The sequence below is a fragment of the Grampus griseus genome (assembly GCF_964374135.1).
Source record: "Grampus griseus genome assembly, chromosome: 10".
Classification (NCBI taxonomy): domain Eukaryota; kingdom Metazoa; phylum Chordata; class Mammalia; order Artiodactyla; family Delphinidae; genus Grampus; species Grampus griseus.
Window position 1 is genome coordinate 73,972,425 of NC_139004.1, and position 25,381 is coordinate 73,997,805.

A 25,381-nucleotide genomic window follows, 5' to 3' on the forward strand; every position below is an offset into this window, starting at 1 on the left:
AAAGAACAAAAATTTTTAAGTTTGTATGGAAAGACAAAAGACCCCAAATAGCTAAAGCAATCCTGAGGGAAAGAAATGGAGCTGGAGGAAACAGGCTCCCTGACTTCAGACTATACTACAAAGCTACAATCATAAAAACAGTATGGTACTGGCACAAAAACAGACATATAGATCAATGCAACAGGATAGAAAGCCCAGAAATAAATCCACTCACTTATGGTCAATTAATCTATGACAAAGGAGGAAAGAATACACATGGGAGAAAAGACAGTCTCTTCAATAAGTGGTGCTGGGAAAACTGGACAGCTACATGTAAATGAATGAAATTAGAACACTCCCTAACACCATACACAAAAATAAACTCAAAATGGATTAAAGACCTAAATGTAAGGCCAGATATTATAAAACTCTTAGAGGAAAACATAGGCAGAACACTCTTTGACATAAATTGCATCAATATCTTTTTGGATCCACCTCCTAGAGTAATGAAACTAAAAACAAAAATAAAGAAATGGGCCTAATTAAACTTAAAAGCTTCTGAACAGAAAAGGAAACCATAAACAAAACAAAAAGACAACCCGCAAAATGGGAGAAAATATTTGCAAACAAAGTGACCAACAAGAAATTAATCTCCAAAATATATAAACAGCTCATGCAGCTCGATATCAAAAAAACAAACAACCTAATCAAAAAATGGGCAGAAGAAAGATCTAAATAGACATTTCTCCAAAGAAGACATACATGGCCAAAAAAGCACATAAAAAGATGCTCAACCTCACTAATTATCAGAGAAATGCAAATCAAAACTATAACGACATATCACCTCACACCTGTCAGAATGGCCATCATCAAAAATCTACAAACAATAAATGCTGGAGAGGGTGTGGAGAAAAGGGAACCCTCCTACACTGTTGGTTGAAATGTAAACTGGTACCACCACTATGGAGGACAGTATGGAGGTTCCTTAACAAACTAAAAAAATAAAACTACCATATGATCTAGCAATCCCACTCCTGGGCATATATCCACAGAAAACCATGATTTGAAAGGATACATATACCCCAATGTTCACTGCAGCACTATTTATAATAGGCAAGACATGGAAACAACCTAAATGTCCATCAACAGATGAATGGATAAAGAAGATGTGGTGCATATACACAATGGAATATAGCCACAAAAAAGAATGAAATAATGCCATTTGTAGCAACATGGATGGACCTAGAGACTGTCATACTAAGTGAAGTAAGTCAGACAGAGAAAGACAAATATCATAATGGTATCACTCATATGTGGAGCCTAATTTAAAAAATGATACAAATAAACTTATTTGCAAAACAGAAACAGACTCACTGATTTCAAAAACAAATTTATGGTTACCAAAGGGGAAATTTGGGAGGGAGGGATAAATTAGGAGCTTGGGATTAACATACACACACACTACTATATCTAAAATACATAACCAACAAGGACCTACTGTATAGCACAGGGAACTCTATTCAATATTGTAATAACGTACATAGGTGAAGATTCTGAAAAAGAATGAATATATGTATATGTATAACTGAATCACTTTGCTGTACACCTGAAACTAACAAAACACTGTAAATCAACTATACTTCAGTAAAATTTAAAAAATAAAAAATAAATAACATTAAAATGAGGTATTTCAATTAATTTGAAATCAAACACAGTTTCCAATAGCAGACAGTACAAAAGATAACATCACCCCTCATTTGAACTATAAAATCTCAAACTTTTGGATTATTTATTTCTTCAAATTATAGGCTCTTTATTGTCAAATTCAGAATCCTTTGATATTTTCTTAAAACAGATGAAATTTGCTTTCTTCCCTTAGGGAAATGCCAGACTACAGTATATCTGAGAAATACCATTAAATTAGTTTAATTACTTCATGTTGACTTGATAAGTCGCTGCTCTTTAATGCAAAAACTGCCACTTGTAATTAATGACTCTTCGTACTGCTTCAATTGATCAAATGTCTAATACACATAAAACATTGAAAGAAATTCTGTGTATCTTACAGCAATTCAGTAGCGAAGTCTTGTCCCAGGGGTATGTAAATCTGAAGTACAAGAAACCTCTGGATCAGTCCAACTAAAACGAGAGGGGGAAAATATACATTTATATGTCCAAACCATTTATATGTATATATAAACAAAACAATCACATGTCATCAACAAGCTGAAGCTTTTATCATTTCAGTAATGCACAGAACTGCAACAGCACTACCCCTGAGTTACAACCTCATTATAAAAGCAAAAAAAATGATGAACTCAAATCAAACTCTAACAACAAATGCTGTCTTTTAAAGTCGCATCTATGGGCTTGGTGAAATTTTAATGAAAATTTACAAAATAATAATTTTTTATTTACTATTTTTATTAGGTTGCAAGAAAGTGCACACATTCAATAGACACATATAAAATTGAACTACGGACTCTCATTAAGGCAGTTATAAAAGCATGTGGCAATTATTTTAACTGTACTTAACTGTACTTAACAACTGAACGAAAAACAATAGATCAAAAAACCAGTTCTAATTATGACAACTGCAGCTGAAGGTTTGATGAGCTATATCTAGTTCATATGGTTTTAAATGTGTCTAAAATGAGATGGATGAACATATTTTCTGTTATAATACCTTTTGCTAATTTAATACATTTTTGATTAAGTTAATGCTCACAAATTAAGACCTGATAGTTTTTATTCCCCATCACGAGCTTCACCTGGATTAAAAAAATATTTGGAGAAAGACCTATGGTACTTTTGATAACTGAAGTCTACAACTGCTTCAAAAATCAACTGATTTCACATTACCTCTTCAGACCCATTCACTTAATTCCCTTCCTCTTAGCTTTTGAACTTTTGCTTGATCTCTCAATTATGATGCTCTTAATAAACGTTTTAGTATCACTTCCTCCTAAAACATGACTTCTAGGAACTTTTTTCCCAATGTGAGACACTGGGTAGGAAATGAAAATGTCGATATATCTGTGAACCTCTCCTACAAATCTAACAGTACAGGCCAATATGTGGAGAAAGGCCTCAAGGAAGGCAACTGGTCTAACATGCACGTTATTTTCTGTTTATTCCAACTTAGTAGACTTAACAAATTTAAGTCTTTTAAAGTAACAGTACATGTTTGGGTAGTCTATATATAAAGATCTTCTGGTTTAGAATTCCTATGGTAAAATGTTTTACAACATTCTTGAACAACTTAAACAGTTCCTATATTTTACCCCAAATCTAGTTTCGAAACAAAACCATATTTGACTGAATGTGCTTAACATTTTAAAAATCAAACATACAAAGGTAACTTTTACTTAAAATACTAAGCTTATAAACGGCTGCAAAGAGCCAACAGCAGAGTAAGCAACATAATGGAAATAGGGGTAACAGCCTCTGAACTTAGAAAATTCTCTAGGAATCAGATTCTACCATATTTATGGGAAAAGCCAACAAGACAAACAGAGTTCTGGATTACAAAACCAAAATGAGATACCAAAATGAGGCCAACTTAAATAAACCACTGTTAATCAATCTATCTCTCTCTTGCATCTTCCATTGATTGGACCTACAGTATTTTTCCATTGCACAAAGGCCCCCATAAGTAGAGCTGAGAGAGCACTGGGATAAATGAAGTCACTCTTTACAAAAGGTCCCTAATTTATGTCACAAATCTCACTGAATCAGCACTGTTCTCTTCAAACACAAAGAGCTACACATATAGGGCATTTTTGTATGAACACTTTTAGATATGAAAGATGTTTGCCCCCCCAAAGAGAGCTTTGTAACTCAACTCTCTCACGTATAGAAACCCTGGTTTCCAAAAGGCTTCACTTCTAAGATTAAAATAAGTACAATACCATATGGTGATCATCTGACAAAGAAAAAAGTACATTAATAACATTTGACATACACTGATCCTGTGTGTCAGAAATGCTAAATAAACTCTACAGTAACATTTTTTTCCCAGTGGCCTAGTAAATATAAACTGACTCCTCATGTCTACATGATATTTAAAATTTGAATTTAAAATCTACATTTAAAATGCTGAATGTGAAACTATTGTTAGTCAAAAACGCCCATCAAGTACATAAAATTCATAAAAATTCACTCTTTTTACTGAAATATCCAGGTTTCTGCAGTTTTATAATCTCTTCTCTGCCTGAGACAGAAACTACCTCTATGTTTTAAGGGGTCAGATCCTTTCTTCTTTCGAATATTTTAAGACACATTTATCTGGTAAAACACCATTACGTTTTTAAACAGTGGTTTTTACAGTTGTTTCATTACAGCAAATGACAGTTGTATATATATACCTCAATATACATTTTGCAAGTGTTACACTGTCCAAAGAGTTGGGAGTAGACCACAGTACAGTAATCCTTTATAAGTGACCTGATAAATCATGACTGAAGATATTTCCTGGTTCTATCACAGCCCTAGCACAAACAGCGCACTAAAGTACACCTTTCCCACTGCAACACAGAGAACAATTATCCCTTCATCATGTGTTATTCCATATACCTTGGGCAAATCAGAAAACCTGTTCGGGACTTCTTATTCTTCATGTGTAAAACTGAGTTGATAATTTAGGTTTACCCCTCACAGAATCATTTGTGTAGATTAAATTAGATCTATCCTTTAACAAAGATTCACTGAACATATACTATATGCAAGACTCAGTGTTGAAGCTTTTGTAGTGAATAAGACAGGCATGGTCTTATTCTAGTACCCTCTTAGAACTTATATACTAGTTCCATGAAGGAGAAGGTCAGGGTGCTATGAAAGCATATAATCCTGGGTCCTTGAGAGGAAGAGGACGATGAGTGAAGGTTTTCTTGAGGAAGTAACATTGGAATTCAGCTGGGAAGAACAGCAGGGATTGACTGGGCAAGGAAGATAGGGGTAGAGGAGAGGAATAAATACTGCAGGGAGAGGGAGTACTCCATCATGTGATGGAAGAGGCTATAGTAGATTGCATGAACTTAAAGGCCTAAAGGACTGGTAGGAGAGACAGAAGGGGAAAAGTAGCAGGGGATAAGTCTGCCAAATAGCCAGGAACTCAATTACGTGGGGCCTTGAAAGCCATGTGAAGGATACAGGTCATCCTAAAATCAATGGGAAGCCACTCATCCATTCACTCATTTACTCAACAAAGATTTACTGAATGTCTACTATGTGCCAGGCACTGTTCTAGGTGAACAAAATAGACTAAATTTCTGTGCTGGTAGGCCTTAGTTTCTGGTGATGATGAAAAAAACAATAAAAGAACATAAACAGCATGTTAAATGGTGATAATTACTATAGGAAAAGGGAGAGCAGGGTAAAGGGGATTAAGAATGGGGAAAGGATACAAAGCACAGGTTGTGATTTAAGTATAGATCAGGATGGGTCCTCACTGAGAAGGTGACATTTTATTTGGTAAAGGCCTGAAGAGGGGGAGAGAGTGAGCCATGTAGCTATTTGGGGAACAAAAGCCCTAGGTAGAGGGTGCGGCTTGTGCACCAGAGCTAAGGTGCTAAGGTACCAGGCTATGGTTGAAAGGAGCAAGGAGACCTGTATAGTTTGAGCAGAGTGAAAAAGGAAATAGTAATAGCAGGTAGAGTTAAAGTTAAGTAAAAAGAGTGAAGAGGGCAGCAGATACCACAGGGTCCTAAAGATTTTGGGGTTTTACCCTGAGAAAGAGGGAGTATTTTCAGCAGAATCACTCTGGCTGATAAGTTGACGACAGACTGTAGGGAGGCAAGTCAGAAACAGGGAGACTAATTAGGAGACTACTGCAATAATCCAAGCATGAGATAATGGTGGCTTGGACCAGGGTGGTAGCAGGGAGGTGGCAAGAAGTAGTCAGACTCTAAATCTAATTTAAAGATAGAGCCAATAAGATTTTCTAGATGAAAAAAAGGAAAAATCAAGCTGATTTAAGAGTTTTTGGTCTGAGCAATTGAAAGACAAATTGCTAACAACTGAGATGGGGCAGTCTGCAGGAGGAGGAAGAAAAATTTCTAGGGTAAAGCTGTCCAAGTATAAATGTCAACTAAGCAACTGAATATACAAATCTGGAGTTTGGAACACAAGTCAGAGATGGAAATGTAAGCTAGTATACAACAGAGATGATATTTAAAGCCATGAGGCTAGAGCCCAAAACCAAAGGAGTAAATGTAGTTCAAGGTCAAGAAGGTCAAGGACCGAGTCCAGAGGCATTGCAGCATTAAGTTGTGTTGGGGAGAAGAGGAAGAACCATGAAAGGAGACTAAGAATAAAGACCAGCAAAGTAGGAGAAAAAAAACTATGAGTATGGGCATCCTGGAAGATGAGTGAAGAAAGTACTATATCAAGGAGGAGTGTGTCCCCTTTGTCAATGCTGCTGTTAAGTTAAGCAAGATGAGGGCTGAAAACTGGCCATTGGATTCAGGAACAGAGAGAGTACTAGTGACTCTGACAAGAGCAGTATCAGTAGAATAGTGAAGTCAAAGTCACTGAAGGGTTTTAGAAAGAGGAAGTCATAATGAGTTTATTTAAAGAAAAAAAGACCAAAAGTTGGGGCAGTGGGAGGCTGAGAGGAACCTCATAAAGATGACCTCATCCACCAGAGCAGCTGAAACTTAGATCAACACAGGGCTTCAGGGATGCTGATCCCGACAGACACACCATTTGATTCAGATGCCACAGGCAGAGAAAACAATGGTTTCAAACATGAGCCTCAAACAGAAAGTCCCCGGAGAGACCATCCAAATGATAGATGTTTACATGTAACAGAGCTTCTTCTCATTATGGGCAACTCTATATAACATGTTCCAGCATTAATAGCAACATGGATTTATTTATTTAACTGGCTAATGATTTACAAGTCTCATTATCAAGGCCAAATGGTTACCAGGAGAAATTATAACCTAAATTGTTATAGTTTCTTAGTATGGCGAGTTTAACAAAATTACTAAACACCAACTATCTATGACACACTAAGTTAGGGGTACAAAGTAGATGATGCAAGAGTCCTGCCCTGGAGAAGTACACAATCTGATAATCAGTGTCACACCTTCCTTTATTTGATCAGATGCTGAGTTTAAAAAAAAACTTTGACATATTTAGAGATGCTCAAGTACAATTCAGAAATATTGCTATTTAAAGTGAAAAGTTAAAAATACTGAATTTCACTATTAGACTTTCTTCACAGGTACTTAATATAGTAGGAAACACATACAAGGTACCTAATGTCAAGTTGGCATAAATAAAGTGGATGTTTACTCTTAAAATAGGAATACATAATGGTAACTGAACTTAATTTAGAAATGTTAACAGAAAGCCAATTCTCTATTCAAGGCATGCCATTAAATTTAAAGTTAACCATAACAATGTCACATAGAAGGTCATTTTATACAAGTGAAAATAACTATAAATTCCCATTATCAAAAATTCCAAATAATCTTAAAAACATTGGTGCAGGACAGACTATATAAACTGTTTCATTTGTTACAGGGCTGCACATGCTACTGAAAAGCCAGATTAATTTTTAATTACAGGGCATTGTGCAAGAAATACATTAAAAGATTCTTCCCTTTCTTCCAATTAAAACTATTATCTTTCCATTTTTAAAAAGCAATTATAACACATTAAATTTGTTTTATTTCTAAAAAGAAACTTAGATAAAAGTGGGAAAGGGGAGCTTGTCTTTAATCACTGAGCATTTGGTAGAGGAGAAATCTTTCTCAGAGCCAACTGAGAAACGTTACTAGAAGTGATTTGATTTTGTCAATAACATCATCATATGCATAGATGCTGACGGCATCATATGGAAGGAGAAGCCAACAGTAAGAAAAAACAAAAGAACACTGGTTTAGAATAAAGTTATGTTCCTGTAAATCAAATGTATCTATTTTACAAAGTCAATATTCTTAAAAAAAGATGGACCATGTTTCCTGTTAAAGAATAACTTCCAGTTTCAGACATGTTTCCATGGCTCATCTTAGTTCACTTTATTTATCAGTACAAATTTATGCAGAAATGACAAAAATCTTTGCTATTAAAAAATGCAAACTATGAGGAAATCATGATTTTAAAATGGTAGTAAATTTAAAAAAATTATTTTAACAATGATTACCCCTTCTCTTTGAGGTTCTGTTTCTTATTTTATTTAGAAAGATACCACTTTAAAATAAATCATCTTCCATCTATAATTTCTATGGTTTGGTTTATGTCTGAGAAATCTAAAATATGCATGTAGTAGCTTGAAATAGTAGATAAAACACACAGCCTATAAAAGTTTAGAAAACCGAATTAAAATGAGAAAATCAGATACCAAGAATAGGTCTTTTCATAGTCCCTGGTACACAATAGGTATTCAATAAATGTTCTTAATGAATGAAGAAGTAAAGAATGAATGTAAAAAAACAGCTGGTTACCTACATTTGCTAAGTCACAATAGTTAAATATTGGATACAGTTAATGAAAATATGATTAAGCATTTTGATAAATTATATTTCTTAAATCACATCAGTGTACACAAAGCCTAATTTGGTAGCAGAGCCTTGAATTTTAACCCCAGTGTGGCCAAAAACTGGGCTTCTGATCATAAATTTAGGTGATCTCTCAGGGTTCCTTCTGCTTTAAAACTCTGATCCTCATTTCCAAAGTAGGTAAGAATTGAAGTCTATTTTTGGGGTTTTTGTTAAATCACATATTCATATCTTTACTCATTAGATACTAATATTTCTAAAGGTATATAAGTTGATATCTTACTAAGTAATGCCTTATATAGTATTTTACATAAATTTTTTTCTCACAAATTGATTTACGATAATTTAGGAACTCATGGTCTCTTGATGAGGAACCAACCTCAGTGTGTTCATCTGTAAAAGAGCTATTGTGAGGACTGAAAAAATTAAAAAATATGAAATGCTTAGAAAGTCATTGACACACAGTAAGTGCTTAATAAATATCATTACTAGTCTAATTAATTGAATAATCTTCTAAATCTTCTTTAACATATAAGTAAATTTCTAATAAACAATGAAGCAGAATCTCTTTTCAAAAGCCTGGTATAAAGTTACTCTCTAAATTACAAAAAATCTTATTACATCGACAGATGCCAGTAAAAGTCAAACTAATAGGCCTGTTTATGAGACTTAAAAGTGTAATGTTAAGCATCAAATGTTAAGCTTCAATATTAAAAGTCTTACTTACGGATTTGCTTATTCTCCTTTGGTAACTGAATTTTATTTGTTTGGCTGCTGCCTTCCAGGACAAACACAAAACTTTTAACTTCTTTATCAAATTCCTACAGAACAAAAATGAAAACAGTGGTAACTGCATATTTTATTTGACTTCTATTATAAAACTGGAGAAGCAAGCCCACAGAAAAAGCCCTACACTGAAATGACTTAAAATAAGCTCAGGCCTTGATGATACTCTTACACTGAGACTTGCTGAGAACTGGAATATAGAAGCCACCCTTAGCCACTTGGCAAATTCTCTACTATATCAAGACACTCTTCCTCTAGATGATAAAAAGTTCTCCAACTTCAGGGATTCCCAAGTTACTAATTTAAAGTTTCCAGAGTTTAGTTACGCTTTCCCTCCTTTAACCTATGTGTTTCTGTCTAATAGCATAGGCTGAACATCATTTTCTGTTAACAGTACAATAAGCCATCTAATCTATGTTGTATCCAGTTTGGAAGTTCCTTGGTTTCAAGCCATGGCTCATATAGAATTAATCAGTGCCTTATTTTACTAGTCCTCTAACTTGAAGTTCTATACATCATTTACTTAAAATCACTACCAATTAAAGTGTTACAACTAAGGTTACCTAAAAAATGAACAGAAACAAAACAAGCTTGGAAATGAAAAACTTACACATGAGAGTCTAATTTCCATCAGTCAAAGTGCTACTGTAAATGGTTATTTTTTTATCTTGGATCAAATTTCCAATCTTTAAGTATAAAGACTCCTTTTTCACGATAAAATATTTCATACATCCTCCCACTCTTCCTTTTTGTATATGTTAAGAAATACATCGTAACTAATGGCTGCTAAGAATTAACATTTAAATAAAATTGCATCATATCCATCACAATAGCATCTCTTATGTCTTCCAAATGAACATACACATCAAGTGTATTATTTCATCTACACACAAGCTGGGCATATACTAAAACCTTTCAACAGCTTACCAAAATCTTGAGCATGGCCACAAATCCTTGTGTAGTCTAGCCCCTGCCCAGTTTTTCAAACCTCATCTCCTGCCTCGCACTCTCCCTCACTCTGAATCCTAGCCTCTGTAGCCTTCTAGCAGTTTCTTAAAAATTCTAAGCTCCTCCAAAGCAAGGACTTTGTACCTGCTTTTCTCATTGTCTGAAATGTGCTTCTCTCTATCAGCTCCACCTGGTGCCTAGTTAGTTCTCAGAGATCAAGTATCATTTCCTCAGGGAAGCCTTACCTAATCTCTCTGCTCTGTATCCTCACAGCCACATTTAACTTTTATTCATAGCAAGAGCTATAAAATTTTGATCAAGTCACTTAACCTTACTATGCCTATAATATAGGCATAAGGGTACCTTGTGAGATACAAGGTTATTGTATGGATTATATAACATGTAATGTGCTGAATCCTATGGCTGGCAAATAGTAAGCACTCAATTAAGAGTAGTTTAAAAAAACTATCCATAGAAAAAAGTCCCTAGAAAGGTGTTTTTCTCTCAACTGTACAAGAGAGAAGAGAAAGAGGAAAGAACAGGGAAGGATAGAGATTTTTAGATCTGGTAGCAGCAAGATGAGGTAGTTTCTACCTGCTGACATCAGTTTTCCCTGTGAAATGGGGGGTGAGGTCTTCTGGTGAATGAGTGAGGAGGGTCTGTCCTGGGTGTGGGATGGGGATGGGGGTAAGAAGTTAGTGGCTGGAAACCTGAAGATAATGGAGAAAGAACCATTTTAGAGAACAAGAGAACAGGAGAACTTCCGGGCCTGTTGACACTGAATTTATAGCATTATCAATCTGAGAGACTATAGATATTTTTCCAAAGGTATTGAGAAGCCCAGATGCAGGCACAGAAAAGAGAGAATCAGGGATTCAGAAATGGTTGGCGTTTGCTAGGCAGGCATGATGAAAGGACAAGGAACAGGGGCATTCGAGGTCTTGACTGGGAAGTGACTGAAATAATGGACCATGGATTCTGGGCTGGAGAGAAAAGAGTGAAGACAGAATGAGTGAGTAAGTAGGTTAACTAAGTAAATAAATCTAAACACAGGGAGAAAAGCAGAATGGTCAATGGCCTAAGAGTCTCAATTAGATTGAAGAACAAATACAGTGGGAGTAACTAGGCAAGCAACATTAAGAATCGAAGACTGGACTCAGAGAGGGATGTCTCAAGTTCTCAGTAACTTCAGAGGCCCTGCAATTTTTGGTGATAAGGTACAAGGTGTGACAGTGGGAAAGGCTGCTGAAGTAGAGTGGAAGACGTCATCAGAGATGAAGAAATCAAGAAGCTGAGAAGCCCAGGGTTTGGAGATTTTTCCTCACAGAAACTGAAGTCACCTAAAACAGCGGCAGGACTTGGCATATAGAGATGGGTTATGAGCTGTGTGCCAAGGTCTTCAATGGCCAAGGAGGGGTGTCTGTGAGGGCTGCAGCCAATGATATCACGGAAGGGATTTGAAGTGAATGAACAGAAAAATCGGTTCTGAAATCTTACGAAGCCCTTCTTGTTATAATCTTTACTCTCATTTCTTTCCAGGATTTAGGTGGCTCTAATTTCTAACACTTACTTTCCAAATCACAGATGGACTGCCAAGGATCTTCCATTTTGCTCCAGGATTTTTTCCCTGAGCAGTAAAGATTTCAACAAATGCACCTCCCTAGGGAAAAAAAAATATTAAAAATTAAAGTGAAAGACAATGCTAAGGAGGAAATACTATCCACCACATAGTCTATACCCATTGTTCCAGGCATCTGTAAGTTAAGTAGATTTGAGAGGAAACATTATCCCTCTTATCACTCCTACTTTATATCTTGATTGTATCTAAGCAACAACTGTTCTGATTCAGGTCACCTTGGATTAACGGTTTAAGAAATGTTTTTAAAAGCATGATAAACATTAAATAAACTCCATGCCATACAAACCTTACAGTCTCTCAGTGTAAGGTTCAGTTACTTCACATGTATAGTTCATGCTTATAAAATATTCTATTCAACACACACTAATGGGTTTAAACTCAACTCTCAAGCCAGGCCAATAAAATCTGATAGTTATCTCTGGCTACAAGCTTTTTAGTTACACTAACCTGAGCACCAATACCAGGTTTGCCATTTATTAACTATCTGACTTTGGAGTTACTTAACCTCTTGATTTTCTATCTGTAAAATGGGTTGTTAGATTACATAGGATAGTAAACATAAACCATCACACACAATAAAGTGTGCTGCACAAAGCAAGGGCTCATTAGTACCAGCAATGATTATTGAAAAAAAGGGCAAACTGGATAGTTTAGTACTGGGTCAATAAAAGAAGCCTGGACTTGGAGAGGGAGTGATTCTTATTTTGATGATTCCTATAAGATCTTTTTATATATTTAATACAAATTAATTTGGTGATCTATAAAATATGTACCAAAAAAATAGGGAATCATTTCCATAGACACGCTAAGTGTTCCCTATTGTAAACCTGGGAACATGGAGGGACATGCTCAGGTAAAAACACTAAACACATTACTGAGTGTCCATATGCTTTAATTATAAGAGAGGAATTAAAGATGATTGTCTCTAAGGAAGAGTTTATTGCAAGAAACTGAAAACCTGAAATGAGAGTAAATATGGTTTTCTTTTATGGCCTGTTAAATAATAAGCAGCACATGAGCAAATCTGTGTGACTTTCATAAAGAATTTCCTGCTTTTAATTTTTCCAAATAATATAAAGATATTTTTGCTTCTGAGTTTTAACAAGTAATCACTTGAAGTTAAGACATTTACCGTCTTCTGTAGACAGTACTATGTGCAAACTGTGTGTGGAATTGAATTACTATAGCTTCTGGGGTCAGGTCATATTTCACTATGAATTTTAAATGTGAGGAAGCTTTTTCTTTTTTTTTTTTAAAGAGAAAAATTCTTATACCTGGTGAGATAGAAAAATACCTCCCCCGCCCCCATTTCTGCTATCACCTGTTTCCCACAGTAGACACCTGCTTTTTTATAACAATATATTTTACCTATATTAAGCAAGAGAAACTCTCTAAAATTGTTCCAACAGATTTAATGACATCAAACGGAATAGAAGAAAGAGAACTGCAGAATACCCTGAGGGCACTCATAAGAAGGTAGGTAGTATTTGATGGCGAAATTGTTCCTAACAGCAGTACTAGGATAGCAGACAGACTGTAAATGGAGAGTGTAACCTCAGGTAGAGGTAGGAGGGGAGGGAAGGAGACTAGGGTCAAGGAAGATCAGGGAGGTGCCCAGTGAAGTGAGGAAAGCAGGAGCGCTTTGGAGACCCACTAGGATACTCAAAGTGACTGAGGAAGACCCAGAAGCAGTTTCCCTCGGTGTGGTATTTAGACCACCTGCATCAGAATCAAATGGAGAAAGGTGCTATAAAGGTAATTTAACTAGCCCCATCAACAGAGATTCTGATTCACTCTATTTGACGTGAGGCTCAGGAAATCCGTATTTTTACAAGTACTTGTATTTTTACAAGTACTCCAAATGATCTTAATGTACCACAGCCTTTCAGAATCACTGACCCGCCCCCAATTTGGGGGGAAAAGAAAACAGCACACGGCCAAAGTGCTTATTTTCTTTCTTGGCTTAACCCATTCATGCATTCACTCATTCACTCTCTGCTAAACAGCTTCTGTGCCTAAATACCAGTGTGCCTCAGTACTGTTAAAACTCAAGGTTTATGGGTCCTGCCCTTAAGGTTCTGATTCCGGAGATCTGGTTGGGGTTTAAGGCTGCATTTCAGTCAGAAACACAGGGAATCCCTACACCTTGAGAAGCACGGAGCTGGAGAGGGAACGTCAAATCATATGCCCACACGGCAGTTCTTTCTTTTCTTTCTCTTTTTGGGTCAAGACCACTTATCCATTAGTTCCTTCTTACCCCGAGAAAGACAGTATTACTTGGGGGGGGGGGGGTTCCTCTTCACCCGGACGTGAGCTATCTCACCGAACAGTACAAAGCTAGACCGGTTGGAGAGCCGTTTCCGGTTACCTGGTACTCATTTTTGAACATTCCCGCCGGGGGCCCGGGGCTTGAGGGGCACCGGAATTCAGGGCTTCCAGGGAGTAGCGTGACCCTGACGGCTGGAAATCGGCGGGCGGGAAGCCAGGGCCCGACGGGCGGGGAAGGGCTTCGTGGTCGGCCCCAACTCGGCCAGGTTCTTCTCCGCCCTTTGTCAGCTCCACCTCGGGCCCCCGACCCGAACCATCGCGGCCCCGCCTCCGGGACGCCGGAGTCTGGGAGGGGACAGCTGCCTGGGCGGGCTCCGGGCGGCCCCAGGGGACTGAGCGTGTGCGTAACCTACGTGACAGAGAGCCCAGACGCTGAACCTCCGACAACCGCCCGCCTGCTCACCGGAGAAAGGCTGGCGCGTTCTCGCCGCCGCCCAACCCCGCCCCCGAATCCGCTCGGAAGAGGGCCGAGCGGGGCGTACGTTCCGACCGCGCCCATTGGCTCCCACGAGGCGCCTGCGCGTGGCGCTGGCCGAGCTTCACGCCGACGGACACGTGAGACTACGCAGTGACGTAGGCGTTGCCCAGGCAACTGACCGTCTTTCGCTCAAAGGGTGGGACGCCGAACCTGTGACCAGCGCCCGCACTAAGTCGTGACCTGTGTCTGCAAAAAAGCCTAAACTTAACCTGGCTTAAGAGCTACCACAGGTGCTGGATTCTTCTAGAAAATCTGTCACGTCGGCTTGGTCTCTCTTCGTTGTAAACACTGATAACTGGTAGGTTGCTGAAGGAAATGGAGTCGTGGAATCATGGAACCTTTTGCTCAAGGTTCCCAAACTTGGCTTCGTTGAGGCACTGATAGGGTCCGCCATCCCCTTTCATTGTTTCAGAAGGCCCAAGGAAGGTCACTGCACGCTTCAAAAAGCCAAGGTTTTTGCCCAAAGTAATAACTACATACGTTATTGAGCCAGGCGCTCTCTTAAGTTTAACTGGTTCTGTGTCTGAACCACTCTTACAATGTAGGTATTATCGTCCGTTTTTGGTTAAGAAACTGTGGCTCCGAAAGGTAAAATATTTTGCCTAAGCTCGCATGGCCAGTAAGTGATGGAGCTGGTTCGGAGCTCGTACCTAACTCAAAACTGAGTTAGGTCAGTGGCTCAGGGTTAATCAGTAGTCAGGTACCACTCCTGGAGCCCCTGCTATAGGCCAAGTGGTTCACAACCCTGTGAAGTAAGGGTTAGTCTCCTTTCAGTTGAGATCACTGAGGTTCTGAGTTGATTAGGAATTTACTCAAGGATGCAGTGTTGATTTTTAGTTGTGGCACCATGGATCATGTACAGGATGAGAAAATGAATGCTTTCTGGACCTGCTTCTTGTCAGGGCTAAGAAGGAAAGATAAGGAACAAATTTACTTGAATACACTAATACTGGATGTGTACAAGATAGAGGTGGGGCTGTCACATAGCTGTAAATTGCAGTACAATATCTAGAATTCAGACTTGGTTTCTAGAGCTCAAACCTAGTTCAACAACAGTTTTTGGCAGGACTCTGCTGGGGGCTTTGGGAATTATGGTCAGTAGACATGGTGTCTATCTTGTTATCTAATGGGGGACATTTATCCATCCATTCATTTAAGAGATAACTCTTAGGAATGCAGTATATTCCAGACACTATACTAAGAGCTAGGTGTATAGGGAAGGCCCCCCATCTTCGTGTAGCTTGCATATTCATGGGGCAAGGCACAATAAAGTGAACAAACAAATAATTACAAATTGTGATAAATGCCATGGATCCAGTGGTAGGAATTAACATTGGAGGGTATATTAGTTTCCCGTGGCTGCTGTAACAAATTGTCACAAGCTGGGTGGCTTAAAACAACACAGATTTATTCTCTTACAGTTCTGGAGGCTGGAAATCCAAAATCAAGGTGTCAGCAGGGTAGCACCCCCTTTGGAGGGTTTGTAGGAGAATCTGACCTTTGCCTCTTCCATCTCTGGTGGCTATTGGTGTCCCTTGACTTGTGGCTGCATCTCTTCAATCTCTGCCTCCATAGTCACAGTGCCTCTTCCTCTTCTGTGTGTGTCTTTTCCTCTGTGTGTCTCTTAAAAGGACAGTTGTGATGGCATTTAGGGCCCACTTGGATAATTCAGGGTAATCTCCATATTTCAACATCCTTAATTACATTGCAAAGACCTTTTTTGCCAAATAAGGAAGCATTCACATGTTCCAGGGGGTAGATGTAGATATCTTTTGCGGGGGAGGCATAGCATTTTTGGATGATTCAAGTCAACACAAAGGATGACTTGCACTATAATATAAAGTAGTCTTTCATAAATACTATAAGAGCGGAAAAAAGTACACTGAGAGTACAGGAGGAATCTAGGGAACATCCTAAGGCTTTTAACAATATACTTGAGTCTCTGAACGTATTTTGACACCACAGATGAAGAGAAAACCTGAACCTTTGTCCTATGTTATTTTCTTTTTACCCCTCATCATTATATGAATTTATTTATTTATTTATCATCTATCTTCACCTGTTAGAAGGTAAATTCTATGAAGGCGAGGACTTCTGTGTTCATCATTATTTCCCATGTCCTAGAGTAATGCTTGGCACATAGTAGATATTTTATAAACACATATTTGTTGATCAGATTAAAGGCACCTGTCCTTTTGAACTCACCACGTCCAAAACAAAACTTCTCCAAACATGCGCCTTTCCTGTCTTTCCCAATCTCACTAATATCACAGTGCCTCCTGCTTCCTCACTAGCTGCAATGGGCAGCCTCTAAAATGGCCCCCAATGATCTCCATCTTCTGGTAGGCATGCCCTTTGTGTAATCTTCTCCCCTTGGGTATGGACTGAACCTAGTGACTCACTTCTTATGGATACAATATGGCAAAAGTTCCGAGATGTTATTTCCATGGTAAGGTTACAAAAAGACTCTGATTTCCTTCTTGCTTGCCTTCTTTCACTCTGATATCCTTGCTTGCTCTGGTTTTCCCCCCTCCCATCCCCCAGCTTCCCCAGTCCTCACTCTGAAGGAAGCAAGTTGCTGTGTTAGCCCCTTGGAGAGGTGCAGGTAGTAAGGAACTGATGTCTCTGGCCAACAGTCAGTGAGGACTTGAGGTTTGTCAACAGCCACATGAGTGGGCTTGGAAGTGACTCCTCCTCTGGTTGCACCTCGGGGTGACTGCATCCCCAGTGGACACCTTGACTGCAGCTTAGTGAGCCTGGGTCAGAGGCACCCAACTAAGTCATACCCTGGTTCCTGACGCACAGAAGTTATGAGACAATTATTGTGAATTGCTAAGGTTTAGGGTAATTTTTTACACAGCAGTGTATCTACTGCTAATATACTCCTCATACTCAGTCCATTACCCAAACCTATTCATTTTATCTAAATAATTTGAAAGTCTGTTTACCTTCCCTCCACTGTTATCTCTACTCTGATTTACCTGTAATCTTCTCTGAACTACTATAATATCCTCCTAATTTACACACCATGTCAGCCACCTTTCAAATCTATCTCCACGTTGCAGTCAGTCATCTTTATAAAACACAAATTCAATCATATCGGTCCCCTGATTCTAACCCTTTTGTGACTATAGAGCCTGTCTTCCTCTCCAGTTTCTTTGTACATTATGTGGCCCCCTTCATTTTAGTAACATTGAGTTTTCTCATAGTTCTTCACGTATAACATGCTTGCTTCCACCGTAAGGCCTTTGTACTGATCTCTTGCATGGATTACTTCTGCTCTCTTCTTTCTTTGGTTAAGGCCTACTTATCCTATAGAGTTTACACCAAGGGTCCCTTTCTAAGGGACTCCTCTGATATCCCTGACTAGATCAAATCCCTGGTTTATATGTTCTCATAGCATCTTAGCTCTTAGTATTATTGAAATCATTGTTGAAATTTTGTATGTCTATAATATTGGCCATCTCTAATGGACTGTAGATTTCAAGAGAGCAGGGACCATGTCTGTTTTGTTTACCCTTGAATCCCTAGTGCTTGGTATACTACTTCAACTGTGTACCTGGCATAACAAAATAGTAATTGAATGAATGAGTGAATGAAAGTGGGAGGAGGTGAAAGATGAATATATTCTTAAAAGACAGCCATAGGTTTTGGTGTTGAGAAAACAAGGAAAAAGCAATTGAAAACATATTAATAACCTCAATTTATTGATAGAAAAACTAGTTACAGAGTTGAAGTGATTAACCACAGTGCATCAGTAAGTCTTATTACTCAGGTGTTTTGTTTTTAAAATGACCTATTTATTCAATTTAATGCTGGAAAGAACCAGTAAAATTTACTTCAGTCTCCTTAATTCCTTGAGAGAAAGGATAGTCCAAGGCCCTGTTGTCCAAGGGTTGGGTCATCTCCTGATCCTCCTAACTCATAACAAGTTCAGGAGACTTACAGTTGGATTTTCATTAGCAAGTGTGGTATCGGGCCTGTCCAGGCATAGGACAACTCTGAAGGCAGCCCAGCTTAGATCAAAGTTGTTTTGTCTATGGCGAGAACTACCCTTAACACTGACAGTGGTGGCTATAAAGCAGAAATAAGCATGTGCCCTACTTTAACAATATGAACTCAAAAGCAGAGGTGGGAAGAGATTTGATTTTATAATACCAAATACTCTTGTTTGATGTGGGTGAATGCAAGCTGTGACCAAAAACTTGGATTTGGCTATGACTTCAAGAATGGCTACTAGAATTCAGCACCACCCACTCACCCCCACTCTCAAACCCCGAAAAAAGCCAGCCTGCTCAAACAACTTTGCTTAAGCCAAGTTTTTTATGTACATTATAAATGGCAGTGAAACAGTTTCTCTAATTGCTACAATTTTTAAAGAAGCTGGTACAATTAGTAATTGCATTAAATTGCTTAACTTAATTTGGCAACATTAAGACTTAGTCACTTTATAAGCTTTAAAGTGCTTGTCTTTGTTCTACAAAGAAAGTAATTTGGCGGTGTATTAATATTATTAAAGGATATTGGATAGTATTTAAAATGGAATAGACTAGAAACAGTTTTAAAGGGTGACAGAGTCTTTGTATGACATTGTAGTCATTCAAGTTAGATAATATGGTTATTAATTTGACAAGAAATAGTGTTCTTTTGAACTAAGAATGTACAGTATTTACCTTAATATATTTGAAGTTTATATTTTGGTTGCAGTTCATAATCTAATTATTTGGCATAATGGGAAGAAAAAAGATATTGGTTTGATGATCAGAATTTTTTTGCTACACAATAATCTAGAAATGTTTAATACTTGGGGAGTTATTTTATTCCACATTATGAACTAACTTCATGAATGACATTAATGCCAAGTTGATAGAATAATTTAAAAACGGTGCCTAGTTTGTAGTTTCAAGCAGATGAGAAAAATTAGTGATACCTGAGTCATCTGTTTGACCTTTGATTTGAGAGTAGTGATATCATTTTTTAGGAAGGTGCGGTGTGGGGAAAGTTTCTGAGGGCTTTACTGTTTCTAGCTTTTCTCCTTAAATGTTTTTTCTTTTTGTTTTTTTTCTTTCTGGTCTATGAGACTCTACAGTGACTGTTTCCTGCCTGTACCTTTAGATAACCAAAATTCATGCATAAACTCGAAATTTCCAAAATAAATTACTACCTGAAGATTTTCTCAGGAAAAAAAAAACCTATTCCAGTAGTTGAATATTTCCCTATGTATTCCCTGTGAATACTTCCCTAAATAAATCAATTTTATATAGCAAGCACTTAAGTTTCAAAAAATGAACATATTTATAAAATGTATCTTTGGAAAGTTTAAATGAAGTGAGTTGATACTTAATGCCAGTTTGTTTTTAAATAACATAAATGCTCTTATTTTGTCATGAAAGTTGTTAGATCTAAGTAGCAAGTTTTTCTTACATGACTATCCCTAACTTAAAACCAGTTAGTGTTGATTTGTGATAAGAGGGCTATAGAAAACTGGATATCCACATGCAAAAGAATGAAGTTGGACCCTTACTTTATAATATATAAAAAAAAAAATTCAAAATGGACCTAAACATAAAACTTAAAACTATAAAGCTTTTGGAAGAAAATGTAGGGGAAAGGGAAAAGATGCATGAAATTTGATCTGACAATGATTTCTTTGATATGACACTAAAAGGACAGGCAATAACAAAAACAAAATACAAGTTAGACTACATCAAAATTTAAAATTTCTCTGCTTCAAAGGACATGATCAACAGCATTGAAAGGCAGCCAATGGAATGGGAGAAAATGTTTGGAAATCATGTATCTGATAATGTATACATTCAGAATATACAAAGAATGTATACAACAACAGTAACAACAAAAAACAGCCTGATTCAAAATGGGCAAAAGATTTGAATAGACCTTTATCTAAAAAAGATATACAAATGGCCGATAAAGGGCATGAAAAGTTGCTCAGTATCACTAATCATTAGGGAAATCCAAATATAAAATGGATGGCTAGTGGGAAGCTGCTGCATAGCACAAGGAGGTCAGCTCGATGCTTTGTGATGACCTAGAGTGGTGGGATAGGGAGGATGGGAGGGAGGCTCAAGAGGGAGGGGATATGGGATATATGTATACTTATAGCTGATTCACTTTGTTGTACAACAGAAACTAACACAACGCTGGAAAGCAATTATACTCCGATACTCCTATTAAGATAGATATATATATAAAATAAAACAGCCTTTCAGTTAAACAGGGATAGGCCAACAAATGTCTCTGCTTCTAAGATGTCAAATAAGTCTTGAAAAGTAACACGAAGATCAACAGTGACCTCTGCAAGATTTCTTTTGTAGAGCCATTCACGTAGAAGCCAGATTCCAGTAGATTGAGGAGTGATTGGCAAGAGAGGAAGTGGTGATAGCAAATGAAGACAACAATTAATAAGTTTGACAGTGAAAAGGAGTAAAGGACCTACAACAGCTACAGTGTTAGGCATTTTGCAGAGAGTTTTTACAATTTGTTCCCCATGGGAGTTACTTGGATTTTGAAGATACAAACAAGAGACAGAAAAATGACCGTGAGATGCCTGAAAAGGAGAAAGTGATGAGACTTAGAGCACAGGGGGAAGGATTATGGTTAGATAGGAGAAGTATATGATCCATTTTAATGAAAGACAATGTATAATTTATAGATAAGCTAGCAGATGGACTCTTACTACATTACCTGTTAGATTATTTGAAATTTAATTTGATATTCTTGAATAATATTTTAGTATGCAGGCCCTTTTGAAGGCTACAATTATACTTTTTTCCACAAAAAGGAACAAAAGCAAAATAAAATCTTTTCTATTAGAGCCTTAAATTAGTGTGGTTTGATTGAGTATTAAAGACTCGTTACCCACACTGCTAATTGATGTTTTTGTTCAGGTATTATGAATAGAAATGTATATGTGCTGATCTTTAAAGAAATGTCCTTCGGTCATAGTTTTGTGGAACAATAGGGGGATTTACAATTGAAAGTAAAAATAAAAAGTTTAGTGCAAGAACTTTTAAAGGGTCAAAATTATGCAATAAATTAATTTAAAAAATCAAAGGACAGAGGATAAAACTTACTTGCAATCATAAATTCTCTCAGAAACTTACCTTTTTCATACTTTATCAAAAACCTTAAACACAGTTTACAAATAGTCTATTTTATTGTTTTATAAAACAGATTATTATATACTTTTCTTAAATTTAATTTTTATTTTACATTGGAGTATAGTTGATTTACACTGTTGTGTTAGTTTCAGATGTATACCTAAGGGATTCAATTATACATATATGTATCCATTCTTTTATAGACTCTTTTCCCATATAGGTTATTACAGAATATTTAGTAGAGTTCCCTGTGCTATTCAGTAGGTCCCTGTTGATTATCTGTTTTATATACAGTAGTGTGTATATGTTAATCCCAAACTCCTAATTTATCCCTCTCCCCCAGGTTTCCCCCCGCTGACAACCACAAGTCTGCTTTCAAAGTCTGTGAATATGTTTCTGTTTTACAAATAAGTTAATTTGTATCATTTTTTAATATTCCACATATGAGTGATATCATATGCTATTCGTCTTTGTCTGACTTCACTTAGAATGATAATCTCTAGGTCCATCCATATTGCTGCAAATGGCATTATTTCATTCTTTTTGATGGCAGAGTACCATTTCATTGTATATGTGTTCCACGTCTTCTTTATCCATTCCTCTGTCGGTGGACATTTAGGCTGTTTCCGTGACTTGGTTATTGTAAATAGTGCTGCAATGAACATTGGGGTGCATATATCTTTTTGAATTATGGTTTTCTCCGGATATATGCCTGGGAGTGAGATTGCTGGATCATATGATAGCTCTATTTTTAGTGTTTTAAGGAACCTCCATACTGTTCTCCACAGGGGTTGTACCAATTTACATTCCCACCAACAGTGTAGGAGAGTTCCTTTTTCTCCACATCGTCTCCAGCATTTATTGTTTGTAGACTTTTTGATGATGGCCATTCTGACCAGTCTGAGGTGATATCTCACTGTAGTTTTGATTTGCATTTCTCCAATAATTAGTGATGTTGAGCATCTTTTCATGTGCTTTCTGGCCATCTGTATGTCTTATTTGAAGAAATGTCTATTTAGACCTTCTGCCCATTTTTTGATTGCATTGTTTATTTTTTTGATATAGAGCTGCATAAGCTGTTTGTACATTTTAGAGATTAATCCCTTGTCGGTCACTTTGTTTGCAAATATTTTGTCTCATTCTGTGCATTGTCTTTTTGTTTTGTTTATGGTTTCCTTTGCTGTTCAGAAGCTTTTAAGTTTAATTAGGTCCCATTTGTTTATTTTTGTTTTTATTTTCATTACTCCAGGAGGTCCAAAAAGATATTGATGCAATTTATGTGAAAGAGTGTTCTGCCTATGTTTTCCTCTAAGAGTTTTATAATGTCTGGCCTTACATTTAGGTCTTTAATCTATTTTGGGTTTATTTTTGTGTGTGGTGTTAGAGAATGTTATAATTTCATTCTTCTACATGTAGCTGTCCAGTTTTCCCAGCACCACTTATTGAAGAGACTGTCTTTTCTCCATCATATATTCTTGCCTCCTTTGTCATAGATTAATTGACCATAAGGGAGTGGGTTTATTTCTCGGCCGTCTATCCTGTTCCATTGATCTATATGCCTGTTTTTCTGCCAGTACTGTTTTGATTACTGTAGCTTTACTGTATAGTCTTAAGTCAGGGACTCTGATTCCTCTAGCTCCGTTTTCCTTTCTCAGGATTGCTTTAGCTCTTTGGGGTCTTTCGTGTTTCCATGCAAATATTAAAATGTTTTGTTCTCGTTCTGTGAAAAATGCCATTGGTAATTTGATAGGGATTGCATTGAATCTGTAGACTACCTTGGGTAGTATAGTCATTTGGACACTATTGATTCTTCCAATCCAAGAACATGCTATATCTTTCCATCTGTTTGTGTCATCTTTGATTTCTTTCATGAACATCTTCTGGTTTTCAGAGTACAGATCTTTTGCCTCCTTCAATAGGTTTATTCCTAGGTATTTTATTCTTTTTGATGCAGTGGTAAATGGGATTGTTTCCTTAATTTCTCTTTCTGGTCTTTCATTGTTAGTGTATAAGAATGCAAGAGATTTTTGCATATAAATTTTGTATACTGCAACTTTACCAAATTCATTGATGATCTCTAGTAGTTTTCTGGTAGCATCTTTAGGAGTTTCTATATATAATATCATGCCATCTGCAAACAGTGACAGTTTTACTTCTTCTTTTACAATTTAGATTATTATATACTTCTAAAGTCATTCAGTCATTGTTAGCATTGGAGAAGAAGTTGCATCAGTACCGTTTTATGACAATGATATTACTTATGAACTAGCTCATAATGTTAACAAACAAGCGAAAACACATCAGAGCAAACAGAGTTTTGGACCTTGAAGGTACTTTAACTTGGTGATCATGTTATTATTTTGCTATTGTATTGCTATTTTATACGTATAATAGAAATTTTGCTTTATTTGAGTAAGTTTTCCAAATCAGAAGATACTAGCTTGCATGTTCGTTCTATCAGCACGCTTTGTATTTAAAGTGATTGAATACTAAACTGAAACTGGCTCAAACAATAAATGGTTGATTATTTATTGATTCATATAACTTAGCAACTCAGAGCAGATCCACCCGCATCCAGATCAAACAGCATTGCCAAGATTCCTTTCTCTACCCTCCTTCCTCTAGGTTGGCTCAATCCCTATGCTAGCTCTCCTTGGGCTCACAAGATGGCTGTAGCATTCTCAATATATTCTTAAATCTCATATTCTTAAAGTAGAGCATTTTGAGCCAAAGTCCTGAAGTTCACCTTCATTTGTGTCATCTGCGACCCTGTGCCTACCTCTGAACCAATCAGTATGGTCAGATAAACGTGCATCCTAATTGGCTTAAGGCTGGATTGTGTCTGTTTTTAAATCAGTCACTGCAACCAAGGAGATGAGATATGTTGATTGACTGGGAATGGGGCCCACCCAAACCCAGACTGGGAATGGGGAGGGATTGTTTCCCAAAGGAAACTCTGGGTTTTCTTACAAGGAAGGAAGAGGGTGGACAGCCAAAAGCAGATGTCCACTTTAATGTCATCATATATATGGTACTTTTTTAGAAATAATAGACAAATCAACATTTCAAAATTCTAACTATAATGAATTTAATACAAAACAAAGCTTCTCTAACATTCTTTAAATGATTCAGTGTATATATGCTTAGTTCAAATATCAGAGTCATCATCACACATTTGATTGTCCCAGGTTTCACATTAACCCTTAGGCTCTCTGTGACGCCACCTGCATAGGCACAGGAAATCCAATGTTATTGGATGCCTATGTATTTTCTAGAATCTTTGGGAAGATACTAGTATCCAGGAATCACTTTGGAAGTGATTACTTGGCTGCAGTTTTCCTCAGACCCAACATTTTTATAAAGGATTCTACTTGGTTGTCACTATTGCCAATGAATACCTGTCGTGTTTGAAGTTGTTGAAATTAGAATGTAACTACTTTAGCTAATGTCGTCATCAATAAAACATAGACTCTGGGAGCTGGCCTGCCACTCACAGCTAGGCCTTGTGATTGTTGTTGTTGTTGTTGTTGTTGTTGTGAATGAACCATTTCACAGAATACCAACATCAGAAAAGGCTACTATGTGACCATGATGG

The 25,381-nt window shown here is 37.2% G+C and overlaps 1 protein-coding gene across 1 annotated transcript in view; it reads right to left on the bottom strand.

The window, feature by feature from the left end:
- CFAP20DC (CFAP20 domain containing) overlaps positions 1-14,563 on the bottom strand; it is a 266,609-nt gene extending 252,046 nt beyond the window's left edge. Inside the window, exons 1-4 of the mRNA XM_082663225.1 lie at positions 14,228-14,563; positions 11,791-11,880; positions 9,214-9,307; positions 2,046-2,118 (exon numbers count right to left, since the gene is read on the bottom strand). Coding sequence (XP_082519351.1) covers positions 2,046-2,118; positions 9,214-9,307; positions 11,791-11,880; positions 14,228-14,248 — 278 coding nt within the window. The 5' untranslated portion in view covers positions 14,249-14,563. The remainder of the gene's footprint in view (positions 1-2,045; positions 2,119-9,213; positions 9,308-11,790; positions 11,881-14,227) is intronic.
- Between the last annotated feature and the right edge of the window lie 10,818 nt (positions 14,564-25,381).